The 23,048-nt window shown below is 57.8% G+C and overlaps 1 protein-coding gene across 7 annotated transcripts in view; it reads right to left on the bottom strand.

Annotated features, from left to right (window-relative positions):
• Window positions 1-976: 976 nt before the first annotated feature.
• Window positions 977-23,048, bottom strand: part of IQSEC1 (IQ motif and Sec7 domain ArfGEF 1) — a 169,332-nt gene continuing 147,260 nt past the window's right edge. For 5 of the 7 annotated variants that reach the window (XM_045551503.1, XM_045551500.1, XM_045551504.1 and 2 more), the window contains 9 exons: window positions 22,639-22,805; window positions 18,430-18,569; window positions 17,890-17,919; window positions 16,251-16,376; window positions 14,670-14,769; window positions 12,424-12,585; window positions 11,428-11,604; window positions 5,872-5,921; window positions 977-4,656 (listed from right to left, as the gene is read on the bottom strand). In XM_045551503.1, the coding sequence (XP_045407459.1) occupies window positions 4,117-4,656; window positions 5,872-5,921; window positions 11,428-11,604; window positions 12,424-12,585; window positions 14,670-14,769; window positions 16,251-16,376; window positions 17,890-17,919; window positions 18,430-18,569; window positions 22,639-22,805 (1,492 nt within the window). In that variant the 3' untranslated portion in view covers window positions 977-4,116. The remainder of the gene's footprint in view (window positions 4,657-5,871; window positions 5,922-11,427; window positions 11,605-12,423; window positions 12,586-14,669; window positions 14,770-16,250; window positions 16,377-17,889; window positions 17,920-18,429; window positions 18,570-22,638; window positions 22,806-23,048) is intronic. The other 2 variants (XM_045551502.1, XM_045551507.1) reach the window with 2 other exon arrangements.

The raw sequence follows: 23,048 nt of genomic DNA, 5'->3' as shown, positions 1-23,048 counted from the left end.
ATAATCCCGCTTTAAACACCTGGAGCCTGGGCCAGCGGGGTACCGGTTGGCTTTGTCTGCCCTAAGTCATCCCTAGCCTCCCTGGGCACATCGTGGGGTCTGTGTCCTCTAACTCCACGGAAGTACCAAAGTTTGTTGGAAGCTGTGAGAAATTATAAATACCTTTGAAATATTCTCAGTTCCTAAGCTGTGATGTGTCCTTTATCTTTAATCTCACATCAGCGTCCCCAGACTAAAGGGCCCAAAGCCACGAGGAACGGGTGAGCCCGTCGGCAGGGGGGCTCTGTCTCGCCAACAGGGCAACTCGGCTGTTCAGAAAAAGTAAGAATCCGAGAGTTTCAAAGGATTTATTCGATTTCCCCACATGATCACAGCCGTGGTTTCCCATCAATAGAGTCTGTCACTGCTCACAAACAGAACGCCGCTCTCTCCCCTCCCACAGCCACGCAGGGGGTGCCGGGCCCTCGTGAGGAGCTGTCTCTTGAAGTCTTTGAACTGTCTGCATTCAAAACCCGATTCTAGTCGCTTAAAAAACCTGGGAGGTGAATGGCAGCACCCAAGAGGAGACCCATGCTTTGTGCGACCTCAGGGTGACTGCAGACAGGAGTGGCCTGGACGTGCACGCAGTGTCCATGTGGAGGGCAGGCTCCTCCTCCTGCCCGTCCCGTGTTCACCAGCCCCACTTCAATTAATTTTGCAATGTGGCCGTGATTATTGTTGTTATATAAAATACTTACAAACTTACTCATTTTTTCAGGCAGGAAGGGTGATATCTTACAAGGAAAACTAAGGTGCATGCTTACCTGTGGGGACAGAGCGTCCTACGGAGCGCTGAGCCGACACCTAGTGTCGCCTTAAAAATCTGCTGTCTTTTCAGCTCATTGTTAAAAAGCAAGAGGCTCCCGCTGCGTGCAGTGCGTGAGGGAAAGAGCACTCTGCACTGGGTGCTGAGACATTTTTAAGCAAGATGTGCGCATCATATTAGGATGAACTTTATTTTTACATTGTTGTACAATTCATTCATAAACTTAAAAAAATACAAATACATGATTTGATTGTTGTCCCAGAAAAGACTCTTGTCACATTACCAGCTGCCTCCCCTAAGGGTCTCCTGTCAGCAATTCTGTATGGAACTGAAACAGTTTGTGCGACTTGAGAAAGATGTCCCCAGGGTGTCCCCACAGTGAGAAAGGGTGAGGCAGACATCCTGGGGCCCTCAGCTCTTTCTGCCTCCCCTCCTGGAGGACGTGAGGACACGGCCCGAAGCTATGGCTCTGTGACAAGTGGGGATCTATAGCGGACAGTCCCATGAAAGACACATGGGGACACCAGCTCACTAGGAGCTTTTGCTTCCTAGACAAGATGTGGGCACCATGACTCCAGCCTCCTGAACCCAACTGTGTACCTTCTGTAAACACTTCTGATAGCCTGCAGACAACACGTGGAAGGATGAAACCTCGTTGGCCTGAACCAATACACCAAATAAAGTTGGAACCCCAGAGAGGAGCTGAGTGTTCTAGAAGCCCCTCACGCTAGGTGCGGCCCTGCTGCCCAGCACAGCTGCAGGACACACTGGGGACGTGCTGGGGGCTGGGAGTCGGACTGGCCGTGGAGCTCCTCACAGGACAGCCACGGAGAGAGGCTCAGAGAAAGCCCCTCTGTGGGATTTACTGTTTGTTCTTTTTGTTGAGTTCTGTTCATTGGTGATGCCCTTCAGGAAGAGCAATTCTGTACCAAACGGCCTATATCTTTTCTGGAACAACCTAAAGGTCACAGTGCAACTCTACTCTTGGTACAGAGGAGGGTGAAGACAAGCCGATATATTCAGTATGTTACCACTTTACTTCAACTATTTGTCAACAGTCACACTGATATATTTTGTAAATGTACAATACAGAGCGCAGCCTCACACGGCTGACACCAGATGACATGCAGTACAATTCAACTTTGCCAAGTCAGAACGACATCCTTGGAAACTGCAAGACAAGAGGGTGCCTCGGGGAGCCTGACTTTTGAGGAAAACCGAAGAATTTAGGAGTCGGTGACGGCAGAGTGCCCTCACCAGCCCGGCCTGACCCAGACACACACTTGTCCTTTTTCTTTCTGAGCAGATGCCAGAGAAAGAAATGCCACACCGATGAGAGGACAGAGGTGGGCAGGTTAAAGTCACACTTATTTTTAAAAAGGCTAAACTCTAGATTGCTGTATTTGCTCTCTGTGGAGGTTAACAAAGTGCTCGGTTTGCAGATTTGCTGGCATGGTGATCTCAATGACATGACCAAGGGGAGGGGCGTGAGGAGGGACATCAGCAAAGCCCCCAGCCAGCCAGGGTGACACACAGCCAGAGTGGACTCCCTCTCTTCCTGCCATCCAGCCACGGCACACCACGCTGTCCACGAGCGCGAGGCCCCGTGGCCCGCAGAGTCAGGCGCTAGCTTCACCCCTTCTGAAAGGGCTCTCCGCCTGGGCGGGTGCCGTGGGGCAGTCCTCGGGTCCCACGGCTTAGGAGCAAAGCACTGGCGGCTGCAGTGGCTCGAAAGGCTGAAACTACAAAGTACAGCCCATGGGTGACTCAGGCACAGACCCGACTCGGGCAGCGTCTGGCCCCAGGGGAGCGCATGGTGTCACCACAACACAGAAGCGACAAGAGCACAGCTGAGTCATGTGATGCCCTGGCAGCTCACTGGACCATGAAGAGGCAGCGGGGGCTCTGCCTGGCGAGGGCTGGGCACTTGTCGGCCGGGGTCACATGGGCCACGGTGATGACACGGGGGTTCTGCTAGCACATGGCTACATGGAATTACAACGATCACTGCTACCACTCAGAAAACAAAATGGGAAACACACACGCTGCCCTGGGTTGCGAAACACTAAAACCAGCCTCAGGTTCAAGAGTGGTTCCTGGTGGAAACACTCTGGGGGCTTCTGCCTGCTGTGGTCTGAGACGGGATGAGCAAGCTATGGTGCTGGGAGACGAGGATGAGAGTTGGCCGTTGTCATGTTGGAGATGAGTGCTTCTGCTGTGCATGGGCGCCCCTCTCAGAGGGCTCTGAATGAGTGTGCATCAGATCATATGCATACAGAAGAAACATGGATCATGGAAATTCACAGTTATCGCAGCCATTAAAGTGTCTAAGAATCTGTGTGACCAATTTCCTAAGACAACCAGATCTTACCTAGTTGTCCTGAGTTGCTACTGTAGGTTACTGCATTTTAGCTATTTGCTTACCTGAAATAGCAGTTATAATACTGATTATTTATGATAGTATTCTGTTAATAAAATAAGGATTTATACAAAGCAATATTGGACTTTTTAAACAGTTAGATGCTATGTTACTTGGCACAGTTAGTAATGATTGCGTAAAGACTTTAGCCAGTCCTACAGGGACTTCTCTTCTCTGTATGAAAATATGGAAGTATCTGAGTTTGTTCCTAGCATTTAAGGGTTTGGTCTACTGTCTCACACACTCATCTAAGGTACTGTCTTCCTCTCCGGGAAGTGGAGTTCCTTGTAAGGTCAGTATTGCTGATGCTGTGGACTGAAGCGCTTGCCTCTCACACACAAGCACTACCTATGCGGTATATATATATGGATATTTATATATTTATATATTTATATTATATAAAGTTTACTTACGTATTTTCATCAACCATATCAGGTCTACTTAAGTGTTTTGCCCATTCAATAAAAGAGCAATAATGCAGCAAGTTTTGGGGGGGTTTCTGTTTTGTCTGTTATTTTTGTATCTCATTTCTTCTCCTAGGCTGGGTTTTCATCTGCATATAAATTAGGGAGCAGAGAGCTGGGGGCTGGGGTGGGGGAGGCAGTTCAACATGTACTTGGCCGGCGGCACCACCTCAAGGCTGATGTGGCTGAAGCCCACCCCTCGGACTGAGGTGACTGGAGCCCAGGGTGCCGGTGCTAAATGAGATCTGGAGCTCTGCTCCATAGAACACGCACCCTGCAGGTTCCCAGGGCTCCAACCAGGCTGTGAGGGGCAGAGGGGAGAGAGGGCAACACACGCGCCCTGGGTTTGGGGTGAGGCTGGCTGCCCGGGGCGTGCCCTGTGTCGTGTGCAGCTCTTTCAGGGGGCCCGGGAGCCCCATCCAGGCTGTCTACACAATTGTGCTGATGCCACTGGGTTTGGCCTTGCTGCTGGCAGGGGGCGGCGGGGCAGGTGGCTGCCCGTGGTGGTGCACTGCATGCCCCGCGTGGACTGAGGGCAGTGGCGGGTGGCCGTGAACGTGGGCCCCGTAGGCCAGGTGCGCCCCCTGCGGGCCGTGGTGGTACTGGTGTGCATGCTGGATGTGTTGGGGCGGGTGGTAGTGGTGGTGGTGGTGGTAGGGGGGTGGGTTCTGCTGCATGTGGCAGTACTGGGTGTGATGCCCATGCACCGGGGCCTGCGGCAGACCCTCTGCTGGCCCCGGGTGGTGGCCGGCCGAGGAGTGCTGCGGGTGGGGCAGGACTGGCGGGTGGGGGGGTGGCGGGGGAGGGGCTGAGGGCGGGTGGGCCTGGGGAGGGGGCTTCCCTCTCTTACTCCCAAATAAGGAGCCCAGGAGGGAGGCTGAGTTAGGCATAGTCTGGTGTGGGCGAGATGGACACTCTCGTGTTGATGTAGCTCTCCGGCGCATGTGAGGACTGTTAATGGTGGACCCCTAAAAAGGAAATTCATAGAAATCAAAATTAAAAGATCTTAAAGCACTTATGTCAGAATGATTTTTTTTAAATGTAAAAATTCACCCACTGACTGCTAAGGCTTAGTGCAACTTGCTGGCCAGAGGGTGGGGCTGGGTGAGGCTGGACTTAGGCCCCCACTTCCTCTCACACTCCTGTGCAGGACAGCTGGGGGCGACTGACCCTAACAGAAGGGGGGGGCGAGGGCAGGGGAGGGGGGCCGCTGCACAAGTGTGATCTCTGCTCTCACTCTGACAAGCACTTTAAACCTGGCGCCCTGCCTGAGGCTCCAGACGAGAACTGGGTGGGGAGGTCTACGGGCTGCGTGGTGACTGGCACGGGGGCTGGAACCCAGTTCCTGCTGAACTCCGACCCTGAACTCCCCTGGGACCTCGCAGCTGGGCTGAGGGCATGTGCTCCACCCGTGAGGGTCCTGAAGTTTCTGGGGAGGTGGTGACAGGGACAGGTGGGACTCAGAAACCTTGTCCCGTGGGGGCATGGGCTGCCTAGGTGTTTCACTGCAGCTACCTACCGCAAATCAAACAAGGAAAAAGAAGGAAACAGAAAAAGATCTGCAAGCTGAGGTTAAGATGTGAACAGTAATATAGAGATGGCCAGAGGATGAATGAAATCTCATGAAATCCACACTGAACTTTTCTTCCTCTCAGGACGGCCCTCCTCCCACAGCTGGCTACGCAATTCCATGGTGCGCTAACTGCAGACACACAGCAGTCGAAACTCCAGGGAGGAAGCGATGGGGATGGCAGAGCATGGAAGGCACAAAACATCCGACAGCAAGAGTGAAGGCTGAGTGGGTGTACGGTGGCCGGTGCCTGCCCGCCTGGGAGCAGGGGTGGCCCGGGCAGGGACCCGGGGTGGGGACGCCAGAAAGGTGGGGATGGTTAACCATGCTCAGGGACCACAGGGGACAGGAGTTAAGCAGAAACTAAAACACAAAATCCAGAACCACCCCCCACTGTTCAGTCCAAAACAAGCGGTGAGAGGCATGGATGCTTCTAGGCATGGAGGAGAAGCTGGCATGCACAGGTCTGAGGCAGGCAGGGGCAGAGCGGGGTGTGTCTGCGTCTCTGTGCAGTAGGGGAAGGAAGAGCAAAAAAAAAAGACAGAGAGACATAAACCAAGGACTGGGGAGGCGACACACGACAGCCAGCTGGACGGAGGTGCTTCCTACTTACTTCCACATTGCTCTCTAGCGATCCCGCACTGCTGCGACGCCCTCGCTTCCCTGCCCAGAACATGCAATACCAGAGGTTAGACACGGACACGAGGCCTGGGGCGCTGCCCGCCTGGCGCTGCGCTGCCGCCGCCGCCACCACCACCGCCACGAAGCCCGCGCCACTGTCGGGAACAGGCGCAGCTGCCAGGCCCACCTGCCTGCAGCTGCCAGGTGAGAGGGGCTGGAGCAGGGGCTTGGTGGGGAAGCCAGCAACAATGCACGAATGAACTTTAAAAGTGCAGTTTTCAAAAAGCAAAAAATAAATAAACAAAAATTTAAACCAGCCCCAACTTTATATGTCTTCTCCTGGACCGGCAGCCTGTGGGAGGGGCCGCGGGGCCGGGGCGTGCGCACAGGTGGGCTGCTCTGACCCCCCGACTCGGGAGAGCAGGACGGGGGCGAGGGCAGCCCGTGCAGCAGCCAGAGACGCAAACAGCGTGCTCGGTCCTCAGCGGCCTGTCTTCCAGGGGACCCCATGTATATGTGTACACACGTACACACGCACATATATATATTCCCCCTGCTTTTACTGGCAGGGTGGGGACTGATGGTTAAGACGAGACTAAACTTCATGCCCCCTTTTCCTCCTGGGTGCCTGTGGGGGCTGAGTTTTGGTTTGTGCAGTGCTCTGGCCAGGGCAGGAGACAGGGTTGGGGGCTGAAGAGCAAAATTCCTCCCAGCCCAGGGCCCCTCTGCTGGCACTACCCCCTAGGAGGCCACAAAACATTCCCTAAGGCAGGAGGTCTCTTCCTGTGTCCCTGGGGCAGGGTACACAACAGGCAGTCAATATGTGCTGGCTCTTTCAAAGGAAGGTCAAGTCTTGCTCTTCACTCCGAATGTCCAGGGTCCAGCTCAGCCTCCACATTCCCTTCGGAGGACTCGGCCATGGGGGTCTGCAGGACACGGCCGATGCACCGCGTGTGCCCAGCCCCGGGGACCCGCGCGGGCCAGCTCCCTGGGAGTGAGGGTGGGAAGGGGGGACAGAGACTGGCCCTCCCTGCTTGACTTTCTCTAAGCTTCCGCCTATGCAGCATTGGCTACAACTTGAGTGCCACGCTGGACACATCAGTCCTACAGGCGTCACCGTGTCCACGACAGAGCGGACACCGAGGCCCGATTCCCACAGGGAGTGGGCTTCCCACCCAGACCTGCCTGTCCACTTCTAGGGCTGGACGACCTGGCCAGGATGCTTTCTGAGCGGGACCCAGGGCCGGGTGAGGGCCAGGACCTGGGAGGAAGGAACAGACTGGCACGTGCCTCCCTGTTGTCCACCTTGCCCAGCTTCTGGAGTGAGAGCTGCTGCTCCTCAAAGGCAGACCACGGTCAGCAGCCAAGCACCGGGTGCAGAGTCTGTGGGTTTGGGCCTCAGGGTGGTCGTCTGAGCGTGTCTGGCCGTGCCTGCGGGACGGCTTCAGTCCTGGGCACAGACTCGGACACGGGGAGCGTCACCCTGCACTGCCTGCCAACCCCACACCCGAGGTCCAGGTGGGAGTCTGGGTCAACAGAAGACCTTGCTTGGCTCTGGCCTGTGTGAGTCAACCTCGGGTTGCTCTGAGGACAGGGCTGCACCACAAATCAGGGGCAAGAGAAGGGTCATGTTTCCCCATCTTTCCGCCTGTGCAAGAAGAGAGGCTGAACTTTGGGCCCTTCCTGTGATTCCAAAAGGAGCCTCTTGGGCTGGGAGGCAGCTGCCTGGCTGCTTAGCCTCTTTACCCCAGTTTCCGCATTTGCAAAACGGACACGCCCTCCATCCTCCACTCCGCCCTGGGTGGCCATGGCCACCAGGCACTCAGGACGTGGTGGCACCATGCGGAAATGCTGAGCCAGATCTCTGCTGTTTTAGGGGTTTTAAAATTAGCTGCTTGGCCTCTCTAAGGCCTGGGCATCCTTCCGACGGACTGAAAACCAGGGGCGGGGCAAGGTGGCCTGCCGCCCCTTCCGATGGCCGGCTGCTCCTGACAGCACCTGGGCCAGGCCCGAGAGCTGGGGTGGCCACCACATGGTGTCCCCACCTGGAGTTGAACACAGCCCTCCTTCTGCCCAATTTGGGCTGACACGTAGGAGTCCCTTGACTTGGCTGTCTTGGAGTGATGCCGAGTGTCTTCAAATCCACCTTCTTAACGTCTCAGGTCAGCAGGGGATACAGGGTGACCCAGGGTCTCTCTCTGCCCTGAGTCCCAGAGCCTGGCGCTCACAGGCACATCTACAAGTACGTGCCCACGGCAGACCCGTGCAGACGTCCTGCGCATATGTGCACACGCAGTCTCCAGCCCTTCCTCAAACACAGGCTGACAGGGAAATGCCAGAATACTGGCTCATGCCACACGTGTACATGCACACGCAGCCACAGGGCCCCACCTGTGCCCACGCTCGCCCACTTCGTTCTGTTTTCAGTGCCCCAGTGCTGCACTAGCCTCAAGTGAACGCCGGCCCAGTCAGTGCCTCTCCTAGCGCCTGCTCAGGCCTCGCCAACCCTGGCAACATGCTGCCCGGAGGCATCTGGAACCATTTTTCTGGAAGGGCATGTTCTTCACAGCCATTGCTGCTTCCTCAGAGTCACGACAGGATGCCATGCGGCAGGGCTCTCCTCCCCAGCCAGGGTCCTCGTCTTGTGACCCTCAGCCACGTGGGGGGCCAGGCATGTGACCTGGCTTGCTAACCACGATGGAAATGACAGCTTTGTACACTGCCGGCTGTTTGAGCCAGGAATGCTCTGAAGGCTTTCCTGGCACCGATTGTTTCTCACAGCAGCTGGGGAAACTGAGGCCCGTGGGCGTACGATCCCAGAGTCCAACGGCCAGGGAGCAGGCAGGGTGGGGAGTGAGCTCACGCAGCCCGGCAGGAGTCAGGACGCTGCACTGCACGCTCTGCTGGACTTGGCACGGTTGGGGAGTGGCGTGGCCGGGCCGACAGCAAGCACAGCCCCTCCCTGGGGCCCAGACTGCTTCCCGTGTGGCAGCAGGGGCTGCTCTGGCCACCCATCACCAGTGCCTGTCACTGCCACAGCCCTCATAGATGGGGCCGCCCTGGCGCAGGACACGGGAGGGCAGAGGCATCCTCTTGAGCGGCGACTGCTGCAGGCAGGTCCTCTCCATGGGGACTCGGTGCTGGCCAGCTTGGCTATGAAGGGGCGGGAGTGACACCAGGGGCCCCTGGGCATGTCCACCATGACCTGGCTGATCTGGGGGCAGGCACTCAGGCCTGGTCATCCCTGTTTCCTTAGTCCTTGATCTCAGGCCAGCAGGGCTCTTGTGTCACTGCCATGAACACCGGATGGGGAGTCTCACCTGAAGCAAGACTGTGGCCAAGAGGCACCAGGTGACGCACTGCAGCTGGGACCAGAGCCCAGCCCCCTTCCTCAAACTCTTGGAACGTCAGGGGCTCCTGGAGGTGTCTGTGGATGGGCTGCCTCCAGGGCCCCAGCCACGGCCACGTGTCCCTGGTGTGGGCTTTCCTGGGTGGAAGTGCGGTTGCAGTTCTGGGGCAGCTGCTCCCAGGGTCCCCTGCTGCTTGAGCGACAACGTGCCGACCACTGAGCGAGGAAGCCCCTGAGGGCCTGCCTGCTCCCAACAAGGTGTCTCGGGATCGCCAGGTCAGGCTCAGCGCCACGAAGGCCGTGGCGGGTGGGTGGGCGTCACGCTGCCCTGCTCAGTCCAGAACGCGGCTTCTCCCGCCGCCCAGCCCAGCCCTTCCCAGGAGGCTGCCAGCACTCGCCTGTCTCACCTGGACTTGAACACCCACCTCACGTCATCCCAACCTTCCTGGCGCAGGGGCTCTCTGGGAGCTATTCCTGGGTCTACCTTTTTTTTTAATTGCAGGCCCAGAGAGGACTCAATCCCTATAGTCCTCCTTAACTTGGAATCCCCAAGGAACAATGGCAATGGCAATACCAACAGAAACAGCCAGCCCTGGAGCTCCACCCCTCACGTGGACGTGGGTGTGGGCATGTGGCTCTGACCCCTAAGCTCTGGCAGAGTGGACGCCAACTGCTGGGGCCTGAGTAGGTGTGGCTGGCCGCGAGGGCCTCAGTTCCAACAGAGCCACTGCTACCTGAGAGGGGCTGGTCAAGGCCCCAGGCCCTCCAGGGGCTTCACCAGGGAAGGGACAGGGCAGGGCCTGCCACACTGCACAAACTCAAACAGAAGTCCCGCCCTGCAGCCTGCAGAGGCCCAAAGCAGTCAAGTGACGTCAGCTGCATCTCACAAGGCCGCTGAGGAAACCAGCGGTTCTCAACCAGGGCTGATCTTGCCCCCCAGGGGACACCTGGCAATTTCTGGAGCCATCGACGACTGTCCATTCTGGGGCGGGATTACTGGCATCCAGCGGCAGAGGCCAGGGAAGCTGCCAACCCTCCTGGTGCGCCCAGGACAGCCCCACAGCAAGGGCTCACTTGGCCCCAAATCAGTCGTGCCGAGGTTGAGAAGCCCTGGGTTAAACCCTCATGCTGGCAACTGGCAATGATTTTTTTTTTTACTATGGAAAAAAAAAAAGACAAAACAAAAGCAAAGGGAAAAATCCAACTAAAAAAGAAAAAGAATCAGAAGGACCAGAGAACTGAGTAAGCTGGGGGCAGTGCTACTGGCGGGCAGGCACGGGGCGGGAGGCCTGGGCAGGCGGCGCCTGAAGCAGTGTGGGGCAGGGCGGGAAAGGCCCCAGCCCCTTGGGGACAGCGGCCCATCTCTGGCTTCTAGGGTCTTCCCGACAGACAAGCATGTCAGGCTCCTGGGGTGGGCAGAGCTCTCAGCCCGGAGCCTGTGCCTGCTGCGGGACGAGGCTGGGCCCCCGCTGGCCCAGGCAGCCGGCACTGGCATGCAGCCCGCCGGGTCTGCCCGCCGGGGAGGGCTGGGGGAGGCTGCGGGAGGAGCTCCCTGCCCCCTGATAAGGCGCCCCACCCCGGAGATCCAGGAGGCCTGAGGGGTGCAGCTTGTTGGGGGTTAAATGGCTGGCAGCGAATTAAACACACACAGAAACAAAGACCACCACAGTCACAGTTCCCACGGGGGCTTCCCCCGACACGGAGCCAGCGCGAACAGGGCCATCCCCTGGGGCTGGCCGGAGGCCCTGCGGAGACAGCAAGGCCCGCCACAGCGGGAGGGCTCCAGACAGTTAGAGGGCTTCACTCAATTTCATTCATCAGCATAAAACACAGGGACATGGCAGCACAGAGAACACGGGACACACTCGCCCAGCTCGCTCCGTGTTCGAGCGACTTCCAGAAAATAAACAAACAAATAAATAAAACCCTCAGAAGAAGAAAGGGAGAATGGAGGTGACTGCCCTGGCTGGTTTGCATGGGGTGCCTCTCCTTGTGCTGACAGTTGGCCTGTTTTCCCCTGCCTGTGGGGGTGCCCTTCCTGTGGGGGCGGAGGCTGCTCTGGGTAGGGGAGGGTCCCTCCGAGCAGCCCTGGGCCCAGCTCCACCGCAGGCCCTTCCCACACGCGGCGCCGCCGGCTGGGACGCCCTGCCTCAGCCCTGCATGCACCGGCGAGGAAGGCGGTCCACGCCGCGTCCTTACCCGCTTCCGAGAGGTCCCGCAGGGAGCTGCTGAGGGCGCTGCGCTTGAGGCCCTCCCCGCCGGCGTAGCTGTCGTCCAGGCAGGCCCGGCTCAGCGTCCCGTTGCCCGACTCCTTTTTGAGGCTGGAGCACTGGGACATGCTGGGCCTCACGACACCCTTCTGCTTCTCGAGCTCCGCTGGAACAGAGAGGGCACGGGGCCTGGTGAGGGAAGCACAGCCTGGAGGGGTGGGAGACTGGGGACCACAAAGCCTTCTGCTCATCTGCCTGGAATGGGGGACGGGTAGTGTCGGGGAAACAGGGGCTGTGACGGCTGCCCTGGACAAAGGTAGCAGAAAGGAGAACCCAGGAGGGAGGCTGGAGGGGCCCTGTGATCTGCAGGAAAGACAGTCACCTCCCAGGCTCAGGGCCGGGCAGGGAGGCAAAGACTTGCCTGGCTCTGGGAGATGAGCAGGGTCAGCCAGGCCCTTCCACGGCGGGTGCAGAGGTGAGGACACTGTCCCATGTGCCTCCAGGGGGTGACCTGGAGCCAGGGCATGGCCTTGGCTGTGACACCATCAGTCGCTTGCGCCCCATTCAGGAGATGACTGACAGTCATGCTGAAGTGCAAGGCGCTCAGCTCCAGAGCTCTGGAAGCTCCTGTCTATGGGGTGGCCAGGGAACTGGGGGCTCCCCAGGACATGTGATGTGCGCTGACCACCAGGACAGGGCTGGGCCCTGAAGCCCTGGCCGTTATCAGCCACGGCCTCCCGCTCCGACCTGCCCCAACTCGTGCCTCCTTTTGTGGCCTGGGCATGCAAGCAGCCCTGTCACGTGGTCATGGGGAGTGCCAGAAAAGACAGGGGGACATTGTGTCTCTGGGGGCTCAGGAGTCACTGACATCATCAGCCTCAGACCACTGTCACTGTCAGGAGACGGGGAGGCAAATGCCCATGCCCAGTGAGTCCTGGCCTTCCCGGTTACTGGCACCACCTTTCCCACGAGTCCTGGGACTTACACTCTATCCTGTGCTTCTCCATCTCCTGCACTTCTGCAATGGACTCCCGCAGGTCATCAGTGAACTTCTTCCGGTCTTGAGGATTGGGGGCATTGAAGTTTATTAACACTTTGATGTCTGCTCCGGGGACAGCTGATGTGAGCCGGATGCCGTTGGGGTAGTCTGAAAACAGGAAGGAGGGGCGAGGCCCATGGGTCTCGGGGTGTTCCCTGCAGCCTCCTCGCTGGTCAAGAGAACAGGGAGAGGCCCGAGAGGAAGGCCCCAGGGCCCTCGTCCTTCCCTGCCCTGAAGGTCACGGAGACCTTTACTGTGAGCCTGTTGACCACTCTGCCAGGTGCCAAGTCCCAGACAAGGCCAGAGGAGGTGTTCTGAGCCGGGCTGGGGCATCTTATCCAGTCACGCTGGATGATTCTGGACAACAGAGCAAGCGCTGCTCTCTCCTAAATGGCCTCTAGCCCACAGCTCCCTTGTGATACGTCCAGGTCTGCCTGGTGCCACTTCCAGGCCCTCGGGGTTCCTGGGGCTTTGGTCTCATGGCAGTGCCACTCCCCAAGTAGGAGTAACCTGCTTGAGCAGGTAAAGGTGTTTGGCCAGAAGAACAAGCCCACCTCTGCTCAGACCAGGGCCAGCCAAGGCTGGGAGGGCTGCAGAGTGCTGGTGCGAGGGTGGGAGCACACGCAGCCCGCCACTGCCACGCGGAAACACCTGCCTGGTGACACCAAGCCTGTGATTCTCAGAGAAGCCTCAAATCTCTAAATTTTGATATGAAGATTTAAACATTGGTGCAAGAAAATTTTTAAATGTACAAACCACGTAAAACATAACAGCTGGGACTGTCCCCAGGCTGCCAGTTTGAGACGCCGGTGTGCAGGCAATGCCTGTGGATACTATAGGGCGGGCTCTTGCCAGCACCTCGTGTCCAGGACCTAGGGCTGCACCCTGGCAAGCCAGATGTGGTCCAGGAGCAGCCTCTGCCCTGAGCACTCACGGTTGTCCTGGCTACTGCCGGGAGCTTGGTGCCAGGACCTCACTAAGTTCTCACCCCACCATTTCAGAGAGCAGCTGCTGCTGGTCAGGATGACGCCAGATGGTGCCACCTCCCCTCGTACGTGTGACACCGAGGCAAGGCATGGGTAGGTGGACAGGGCAGGAAGTGGGGAGATGGCCGGGGCAGGCAGCCTGGGCTCCTCGTGGGCATGTGAGGAGACGGGTGCACACGGAGGGGCAGGTGCCACTGCTGGCTGCTCCTCGGTCCCCCTGGGGTCAGGAAACACAGCAGAGAGCCCCAGACCCAGGATCTTGGGCCTGTGTTTTGGATGGTCCAGCCAGCTGTAGGTCCTTGACACTTTTTCAGCTTGCAGATGGAAAGCTGATCACACAGATGGTGACAACCTCTCCCAAGAGGATACGGGACCCCTGCTGCTCAAGCCACGGACACCCCATGTCAGCATTGTCCCCTTAGGCCTCTCCAGAGCATGCAAGGCCACAGGCCCCCACCTGCACCCCAGGACTGGCTCAGCCTGTGGCACAGAGACCTCCAACAGGGAAGGGACAAAGGAAGGGCAAAGAGGGGCAAAGAGAAGGGGTGGGTAGAAGGAGCAAGGTCAAAAGAAAAGGCCAGTGGGGGTGTTGCAGGTGTGAGCCAGCTTCCCCCAAACTCCCAGGCTTCCTAGCCTCACTCACGGCTGACAGGGCCCCAGAGCCCAAGCAGGGCTGCCCGCAGCAGCTGACGCGCGCTGAGCACTCCCTGCGTGCCCTAGGGTTTCACACGGAAACACTCCCTCCCTCTTTGGGAAACTGCATGAGACAGGCACTAGTCACCCCCACTTTACAGACCAGGAACCAGAGGCCAGAGAGGCTAAAGGAGCAGGCCACACGCAGCCAGGCACTGGAGCCAGGGTATGAACCAGGCAGCCAGGCTCGGCTCTGAGCTTCCCCAGTCACTCGGGGATTGCCTCCACCTGTCTTTGGGCCATATTTGCATATCACCTGTACTAGTAGTGTTTTTCTATCAAAATTTGACTTAAATAAACTTATTTCTGCCATAAATTAAAAAATCTTATCACTCGCAAGAAGCTGAGGTGAGAGTAGAAGTAAACTCGGTGGGCACCTGCACCCCGGGACTAAACTCCCCCTCCTGCCTGTGCCTGCTCCCGGGGCCAAGTGGGGATGACACGCCAGCCAGGAAGATGAAGCCCACGCCGGCAGACGCGCACTCCTCCGGGCAGGCCCCCAGGCAGACTTACACTGGTTCTCGAAGAGCAGGACCTGCATGCCGTACAGGGAGAAGGACTGTCGGAAGCTGTATGTCACCGAGTTCTTCTTCTTCTGGAAGATCTTGGTGACCTGGGGGCAACCAGAGACAGTTTGAGCTGCAGCACTGTGGCAGTGACTATGTGTGATCTCCAGGGAGTTCGGGCTCAGGAGGCAGGCACAAGCCACCCTAGGGCAGAAGGTGTTACCTTTCACACCCAGACTTGGACTCTGGTTCCTGTCCCTGTGGGCCCTGATGCCATCCTGGCTGGCAACAAAGCCCCACAACCCAGCCGAGGTGGCAGGCATATCACTGCACATAGCCCTGCAGGTGCCTTCTCACAGCCAGGTGAGGTGCACACACCTGGGGCTTGGGACCCTGGAGGGCAGGAGTGGGCAGTCGCTGCTCAGCAGCGCTGACCTTAGGAGGAGGCGTGGCTTCCTCTCTCAGGAACAATCAGAGCATGAAGCCATGACCGTGGGGTGCACTGCAGGGAGCCCAGCCCTGGGCTACTAACGGGATCCCTTGCCACACCTGGACCCGTCATGGTCCTTGGCTGCTACCCTGGTTGGCAGGCGAGGGAAGGAACTTTCCAGCCTGGCAGACAAAGGCTGGGCTGGAGGGGAAAGGGGAGCTCCTGTCTCTCCCGTGCCCAGTGCTCGCCGGTGCCATGTGAGGGTCTGTCCAGGTCCTGCTGGGCCACTGCAGCCCTCTGAGAGGCTCATCTTACAGAAGCGGAGACAGGCTCAGAGATGTGGAGTGACTTGCTCAAGGGCAGGGGCTCTCAAAGGATGTGAACCTAATGTCCGAATTTCAGCTTCAGTGGTCAGAGAGGAGTAGCCAGTCCATATATCCGATCAGGCCCATGGGGATCAGGGACAAGGGCCTCTGGAAAGAAAGCCTGTGACGTGCAGGAGGGACAGAAACCCACTGACAGTTCTCCCTTCTGTCTGCAGTGGGCATTTGTACCCCCACCTGGCTAGCATCCATGCCACCATCTTTCTGTCCATTAGTCCTGGGGACTGGACTCCCTCCCAGATCCAGGGGTGGGGCTCGTGGCCCAGGTGTAGCCAACCAGAAAGCGCTGCCCCTGCCTGGCCACAGTGACTGGCTTGGGGAGAGGTATGTGCAGCAACCAGGAGTAATCCTGAGACCTTTAATCTCAGGCTTAGGAAGAGGATTCTGCCAGTGGCTGAATAGGGAGGGCCAGGCCTGGAGCTGCTGGGGCCATCTTTCCCTTCTCGCCTGCAGAGGGGCCACACAGAGGAAGAGCCTGCGCAGCGCAGGGGTGCAGACGACAGAGTCCTGCTGACTTGCTGGAGGCTCTGCAAACAGCTGGGGCGGAAGCCAAAAACCTCCCTCTGGACTTTTACACAAGCCAAGGAAGTCTTGTTTTCATGTGCAACCGTTTGAACTAGATTCTGTCTCTTGGAACCAAGATTCCAGGTGAATCCCCCTTCCCCAGCCCCGTGTGTGTGCACTTTTCACCACACACAGACACACAGCCAGATGGAGATCCCGGGTTCCCAACACCGAGGCACCGGTCACGACACCCTGTGGGTGAGCCACGTACCACCAGGAGGTCGTTAAACAGGAAGATTTCTCGCTGGTGCAGTCCGAGCTTCTGGGGCTTGTTTGGGTCTGGAACCTCGAAGAGCCGGCAGTAGCAGACCAGCCGGCGATGGGGCAGAGAGAGCACCTGTGTGGGGAGAGACCGTCCTGCCATGGCTGCCCAGCCCTCCTCCGGTGCCCTGGAGGCCGTGGTGGTAAAGTGCAGCCCTTCAGGCTAGAATCCCAGCACCCGGGCCTCGTGTGCAAAAGCACCTTCTCCCACAAGCAGCGCAAAGCAGCGTCCTTTGGCTCATAGCAATTTCCCCCACTCTGTCCTCAGGCATTGCTATTTAAAATCTCTTATCTCTGCTCTCCTGAAGGACTATGGGCAGCCCCTGCTTCTGCTGCGACTCCTTTTGATTCTTAAAACATCATGCTCACGAGGGAACCCCTCGCCAGAGAGGGAAGGCACGTCTTCGGGGTCCCCACATGTGCCAATCACACACACAAGCCCGCAGGCCCGTGTGCGAGTCCTGCGGAGTCTGCTCTGGAGGAGGAGAGGGAGGCACGGAGACCACCTGCTGGGACCGGGAGGCTGCAGAGCCAGGGTCTGGCTCCAGGCCCCAGGATCTTCCCTCTACCAGGCCTGCCCCTTCAAGGGTCCCGATGCCTGAAAGACCCCGTCCAAAATCCTGAGCCAGCTGCCAACGCTCTGTGGGGCCTGCCCTGAACATGCCCACCATGGGCCGCATGAGGGCCCCCACTCGCTATAGATTAAGTTGCCCTCGAAGCCTAACGCAAGGCGATCGGTGTCTCGGGGCCAAGGGGACAAGCCACTGTCGGGGTTCAGGCCCAGCTCTGGGAGCACCCAGGCTCGTGCAGAAGGCACCAGGAGCAAGACACTCACGGCAGGGGGTGGGCTGGGGTGGGGGTGGCTCTGCCCAGGTGCTCTGGCCAGGGCTGCTTATGCTCAGTGCGTTGGGGACGAGACGAGGGGAGGGGAAAGCATGGCCCAGCCTGACGTGTTCAGGGAGCCAAAGTAAGAAGGGGGAGAGGACGGGAGGATGGGGGACGTGTTGCTAGGGATCGGCCTGGGCGCGTGAAGGAGCACCAGTGTCTCGGGCTCTCACTCAGGGAAGCTGGCAAAGGGGAAGGCGGCAGAGCGGTTTGTGGAGCTGAGGGATAAGGCCGACCCATGAGGGTAGGCCATGCGGCTGAAGCTAGCTGTGTGTACTCCACAGGCAGTGGCAGCGATGGGTCATGGAGGTGAGGGGCAGGAGCTGAGAGAGCCTGGGCACAGGGTGTGAGGGACAGGAGCAAGCTGGGGGGCATGGAGTGTGCACGGAGCAGTGTGGGGCAGTGGCAGGGCAGGGAGGCCCCAGATGCCACCCCAGGGTCCTCTGTTTCAGGTGCAGTCTTGGGGCCTGGGTGCAACAGGGCCTGGACAACAGAAGGCAGGGGTCTGCCCATGCTCAGCCTGACAGTACAGCCTCCCCATGTGGCTGTGGAGATTTGAGGCTGGAGTAATTATGAACATCAGGTTCTTAGTGCTCCAGAAATGAACCCTGGCTCTGGGAGCCTGGCGGCCAGGGGAGTGGCTGAGGACGGCTGCGCCTCCCCAGGGCAGGCGGGCTATCAGCTGGAAGCAGAGAAATACTCACACAGCCAAGGCCATGATGGAGGGATCCAATCTATAGGAAAACATTAAACAAACAAAAAAGGATATTAGTGTTCCAAAAGACACACCTGGGCCCCTCCAGGGAGGTAAGGGGGTGACGCTGAGTCTTCAAGCAGCAAGTGCCCCTCCCTCCTATATACTCCAGCCAGCCAGGACGCAAGGGGACCTGCTCTCACTGGCAAAGCTCTGAGAGAGTTCTGGGGGGATTCTTAGGCTACCACAAGAAGCCCACCAGCACTGGGGGGCCCAGAGTGCAACCCTGGCCCCGTTGGTTTATTAAGAGCCTCAGGTTCTCTTCAAACATAACCCAGGGCAAACGGCTGTTATTCCCAAGCCCTGCTGTGATGTACCAGCCCTGCCTGGAAGGGCCTTGTTCGAAATGGCATCAGGGCCACTGGCTGGTGCTGCGGAGCTGGCCCAGGGTCACACTGAGAGGGTGGGTCAGGGTGCGAAGGCCTTGCAGGCAGCCCTGTGCCGGCCTCGCCCCACAGCAGCCCCAGCGATGCCGGGGCCCACCACATACCGGCTTCTTCCCCACAATGAGTTTCTCCACCTTCTGCACCTGGGACACGTGGTCCTCGTTGGTCTTCAGCTCTCGCTTACGAATCCGTTCATAGATCCCAATCAGCATCTCCCGGGGAATGTCCTCACCATCGTCCACACCTGGGCAGGGGATAGTGGCGAGATATCAGGGTAGGGCGGAGCTTGGGTGGCAGTGGCTTCCTTCCACCTTGGGCCCCAGGCTCACCCTTGATTTACCAGTTTCTAGACCAAATTAGAAGAGCGAATCTTTTGCCAGTCCTCAGCAGAACCAAAGATCTTCCAGATGCACAGCTATGGAACATTTCCGTTTCACGTTTTCTCAGGGTCCTCCTACCAGGAGCAGGGCCCAGCACACCCAGCCTGGGCCAGCAGGTCACAGAGGGGTGCTGAGCCATCTGCTAAGCCGTGTTCAGAGGGTTCACAGCCCTAGGAAGTGGGGCAGTCGTCCCATCCCACAGATGGGAGAATTGAGGCTGGGTGTGGGGAGACTGGGGTTTGTGAGTTTGGGCTCTGAAAGATCTGGAACCAAGTCCTAGTTTTATTCCTTACTGGCTGCGTGACTGGGTGAGTGATCATGTCTCTCCCAACTTGGTGTCCTCTTCTGTAAAACAGGTCATGAGGGAGCAAGGGAAGCCCGTGGCATGGCCGGCTCAGTGCACCTGGGGGGGTGTTGGCACCACAGTGGCTGCTGTTGCTGTCCCACATCACCTAGGCAGAGGCTGGGGCCGGGATCTGACCCGGGGCTGCTCTAACCACAAGCACACACTCTTTCTTCCACACCACACTGACAACCACTGTGAGAAAAGCGAGACCTATCCTCACCCCTCCAACTGGCCACAGACCAAGGGCAGCCAGGCTTGGGGAAGTGGGCCCGCGCACACACCACTGGCAGGAGAGGGAAATGGCCCGCCCCAGGCTGGGCAGTTTGGCAGTGTCCATCCTAATGGCAAGTTCTGACAGCTCCGGTCCACTGACTGCATTTGAGGAACTTATCCCATGGGAAACGAGACACATACAAGGTTACTTATTGCAGCATTGCTTTCAAATAGCAAAAGGCTAGAAGCAACCTGTGTACCCATTAACAGGGGACTGTTAACCAATTGTCATACGTCAGAACAACAAACTACTTGCCATGCCTGGGTATGGGAAATTCCTCCTAGATTTGTTAAATGGGAAGAGCAAGGTGCAAAGCAGAAGAACTGAAAACCATCCTTGCACATTTGTACGTGCTTGAGTAGAGGAACTAGCAGGTCCATCAGGAACCAAACGCCGAAGACCTCCAGGGCACAGGGTGTGACTGGGGCGGGCAAGGGCTGGGGGAGGGGAGCCCTGCTATGGACTGCTAGTAATTTCTGTTTGTTATTGTGTTTAAATAGACTTTATTTTTAGAATAGTTTTAGGTTCACAACAAAATTGAACAGAAGGTACAGAGATTTCCCGTACACCTCCTGTCCCTACACACGCACAGTTTCCCTACCAACATCCCCCGAGTGAGCTGCTTGGTAGAATCCACGAACCTGCGTGGACACATCATTACCGCCCAGCACACATAACCTGCATGCAGGTCCACTCCCAGTGGTGGACATGCCACAGGTCTGGACAAAGTAGAATGACACGTATCCACCATACGGCACCACACAGCAGTGTCACTGCCTTAAAAAGCCTCTGGGCTCTGCCTGTTCATCCCTCCCTCCCGCTAACCCCCAATCTTTTTACTGTCTCCCTAGTTTCACCTTTTCCAGAGTGCCTTATAGTTGGAATCGTATAGTTTGTAGCCTTTTCAGGTTGGTTTGTTTCACTTTGTATCATGGTTGATAGCTCATTTCTTTCCAGCACTGAGTACTATTCCACTGCTTGGGTGCACCACAGCTTACGCGTCCATTCCCCTGACGAAGCACATCTTGGCTGCTTTTGAGTTTTGACAATTACAAATGAGGCTGCTATAAATATCCATGTGCAGGCTTTTGTGTGGGCCTAAGTTTCCAATTCATTTGGCTAAATACCAAGGAAGGCAATTGCTGGGTGTATTACTTTTTAGTTTTCAAACTATGTGAAGATAATACCTATCTAAAAAATAAATTTTAAAATTTAAAAATAAACTTTAATAAAAGGGAAGTACTCCCTCTGGCTTCCATGCTGGTGAGCTATTCCTCCTGCACCCATCCTCAAACCCCAGGGGCTCTCCGGCTGCAGGGCCCACTGGCCAGCCACCCCGGAGGGTGCGAGTTCCAGAGCAAACAGGCCTTGGCCTGGGGTGCAGACCTCCCTCTGCAAAGCACAAGCTGGATGTGCATGCGGCACGGAGCACTGGCCGGGCGTGGGAAGACCAGGACCCTGCCCCGCCTTTGCCGTTCACTTGCTGTGTGACCCTGGGCTAGTCCCTTCCTTCCCTAAGCCTTGGTCACCTCTTCTGAAGCATAAGGAAAATGAGACAGAACATCCCCGGGTCCTTGGCTTGCAAAGAGGTGATGTGGAGGGGACAGCCCAGGCCTGGGGGACAGAAGCAGCAGCTCGCTTCCTGAGATCAGGGTGCGCAGTCCCTGCCCCGGGAAGCAGGGATGTTAATGCCATCCTGTCCCCTAGACTGTGGGGACAACAGGGTGCAGTGAAGACCACAGCCCACAGAGCCACTGCCGTGAGGGCGCTGTCTGGCAAATGCTGGACTCAGCATGCCTGCCCCCTCAGCTTCTCCCTGGGGCCTCCCCTGTCATTCCTACAGAGGGGAGTCCCAACAGCATGCGGCACACAGCAGCTCTCCTGACAGCGCCAGCGGGGCTAGCTCACATTGGGGTCATGTGGGAGTCTGTGAACATAGACTCGGACCAGCAGGGAGAGGGGCTCAGGGTAGAAGAGGCCCAGGGTGGATGAGAGGAGGCCAACACCAGCCTCCAGCTCCCACTTTGACACACAGGCCTAGGAGTGTGTCCCCTGCACCATCAGTCTACCGACCGCCCCCATGGAGGTGCAGCTGGCCACTGATGAGTTCCCAGGAACCACAGACTCGACCTATTCCAGGGCCCACACTGCCCCAGGCCTAGCAGAGGGTCACGTGCTCAGTGCAGGGAGTGGCCACACCCAGGCCCACTCAGCATCTTCCCCGCAGCAGCTGTGAGGCCCGTTCAGGTCTCCTGGTGGCCCCTCTGCTACCTGGGGGACATCTGGGGGTTCCGTCAGCTGTCCTGCCAGGCGGTGCCCACCAGCAGGGGCAGGTGAGGCTGACGTCACAGCCCAGCAGGAAGCCCCGGGGAGGCGGAGACGCTCCCCTGGAGACTCAGCCTGGCCCAGTGGAGGGGGTGACAAAGCTACAGTTTTATAAAAATAAAGAAGAATGAACAACTTAAATGGCTCAGCAAGCTTATAAAGTTGGACTTGATTCAGGCTAGCTTTTATTTGTTTTTCAAAAAATACGAGACCATTTCCAAAGGGACCTTGTCCATTTCCTTCACATCTCCCCTCAGCTCTGGCAGCCAGTGTTCCCCATGGAGAGGGAGGGACATGATCCTGTCCCTCCTTCCTTCCAGGGACTTCAGGGCACACAAGGGACACGCCTTAGCTGACATGGAGCCCCCAGGGGCAGTCATGGTCTCTTCAGCTCCTTTCCTGTCTCCTGCTCACCCAGCAGAAGGCCTGGTTTCTGCTGACCGAGTCACTGGCACCTCCCAACACTGCCTGTCCCCCACAGGCCAGGAGATGAGCCTGAGCCTGGGCCCCGGCCGGAACCGTGTGGGCTAGAACTCAGTAGCGCTGCTTCCTTCCCACTGGACTTGTTTTTATAATTACCTCCTACATGTGGAACATGCTACTATTTTTCCATTTACAGTGATGATATAAGGTTCTCCTTTTAAATACACACATTGACGTAAAAAACACACAAACAAAATGACAAGTCAGTTTCATCCTTCAAGGACAAGCTAACATCACCCCTCCCCCAGGAGAGAGGGTTCCAGACACACCTGCGACCCAAGCATGTGTCGAGCACTGGGCACAGCCCGGAGACAGCACTCGGTGCTCTTTCTGGTAATGCACACTGCATTCCCAAAGCCCCTCTGTGCCAGACCCCAGCGCTCTGGGCCCGGCTCTCCAGCACAAGGCTGCCGCACACTCCTCTGAGCCCCACACCTGGGGGTTTCTGGCCAGGGCAGGTGTTTGAATGAGTCTGTGGGACAGCCAGCACCTGGGGACAGCTCACCTCGGAGGTTCTTGACGAAGTCCTCCAGCTTCATCTTCCTCTCGGGCTTGACGTTGGGGCTGTACATGTCCGTGTTGAGGAGGATGATTGCGAAGGCCAGGATGAAAATAGTGTCTGGGTTCCGGAACTGCCGTACCACCCCAGGGTTGCAGATGCAGTACCGCTGGCTGGGGGCCGGGGAGGGAGGAGGGTCAGGCCACCGTGCAGGAAGCGAGGCTGCTCCTCGCCCAGTGGGGCGGCAACCACCAGCTGAGAACGTCTAAGCCTCAGCTCCTGCTCTGGGGAATGGGGCCACGCTTGCCCCTTTTGCTTTAGCTGTGGTCCCTCCTGTCTCGAGTCTAGTCGTGCACGTCGCTGCCCAGGGGGAGGACATTTCCCAACTGCCTGGGAGCCTGGAGAGGCCACACAGC

The sequence above is a fragment of the Lemur catta genome, chromosome 5 (assembly GCF_020740605.2).
Source record: "Lemur catta isolate mLemCat1 chromosome 5, mLemCat1.pri, whole genome shotgun sequence".
NCBI classification, from domain to species: domain Eukaryota; kingdom Metazoa; phylum Chordata; class Mammalia; order Primates; family Lemuridae; genus Lemur; species Lemur catta.
This window is presented reverse-complemented; position numbering and strand designations above follow the sequence as displayed.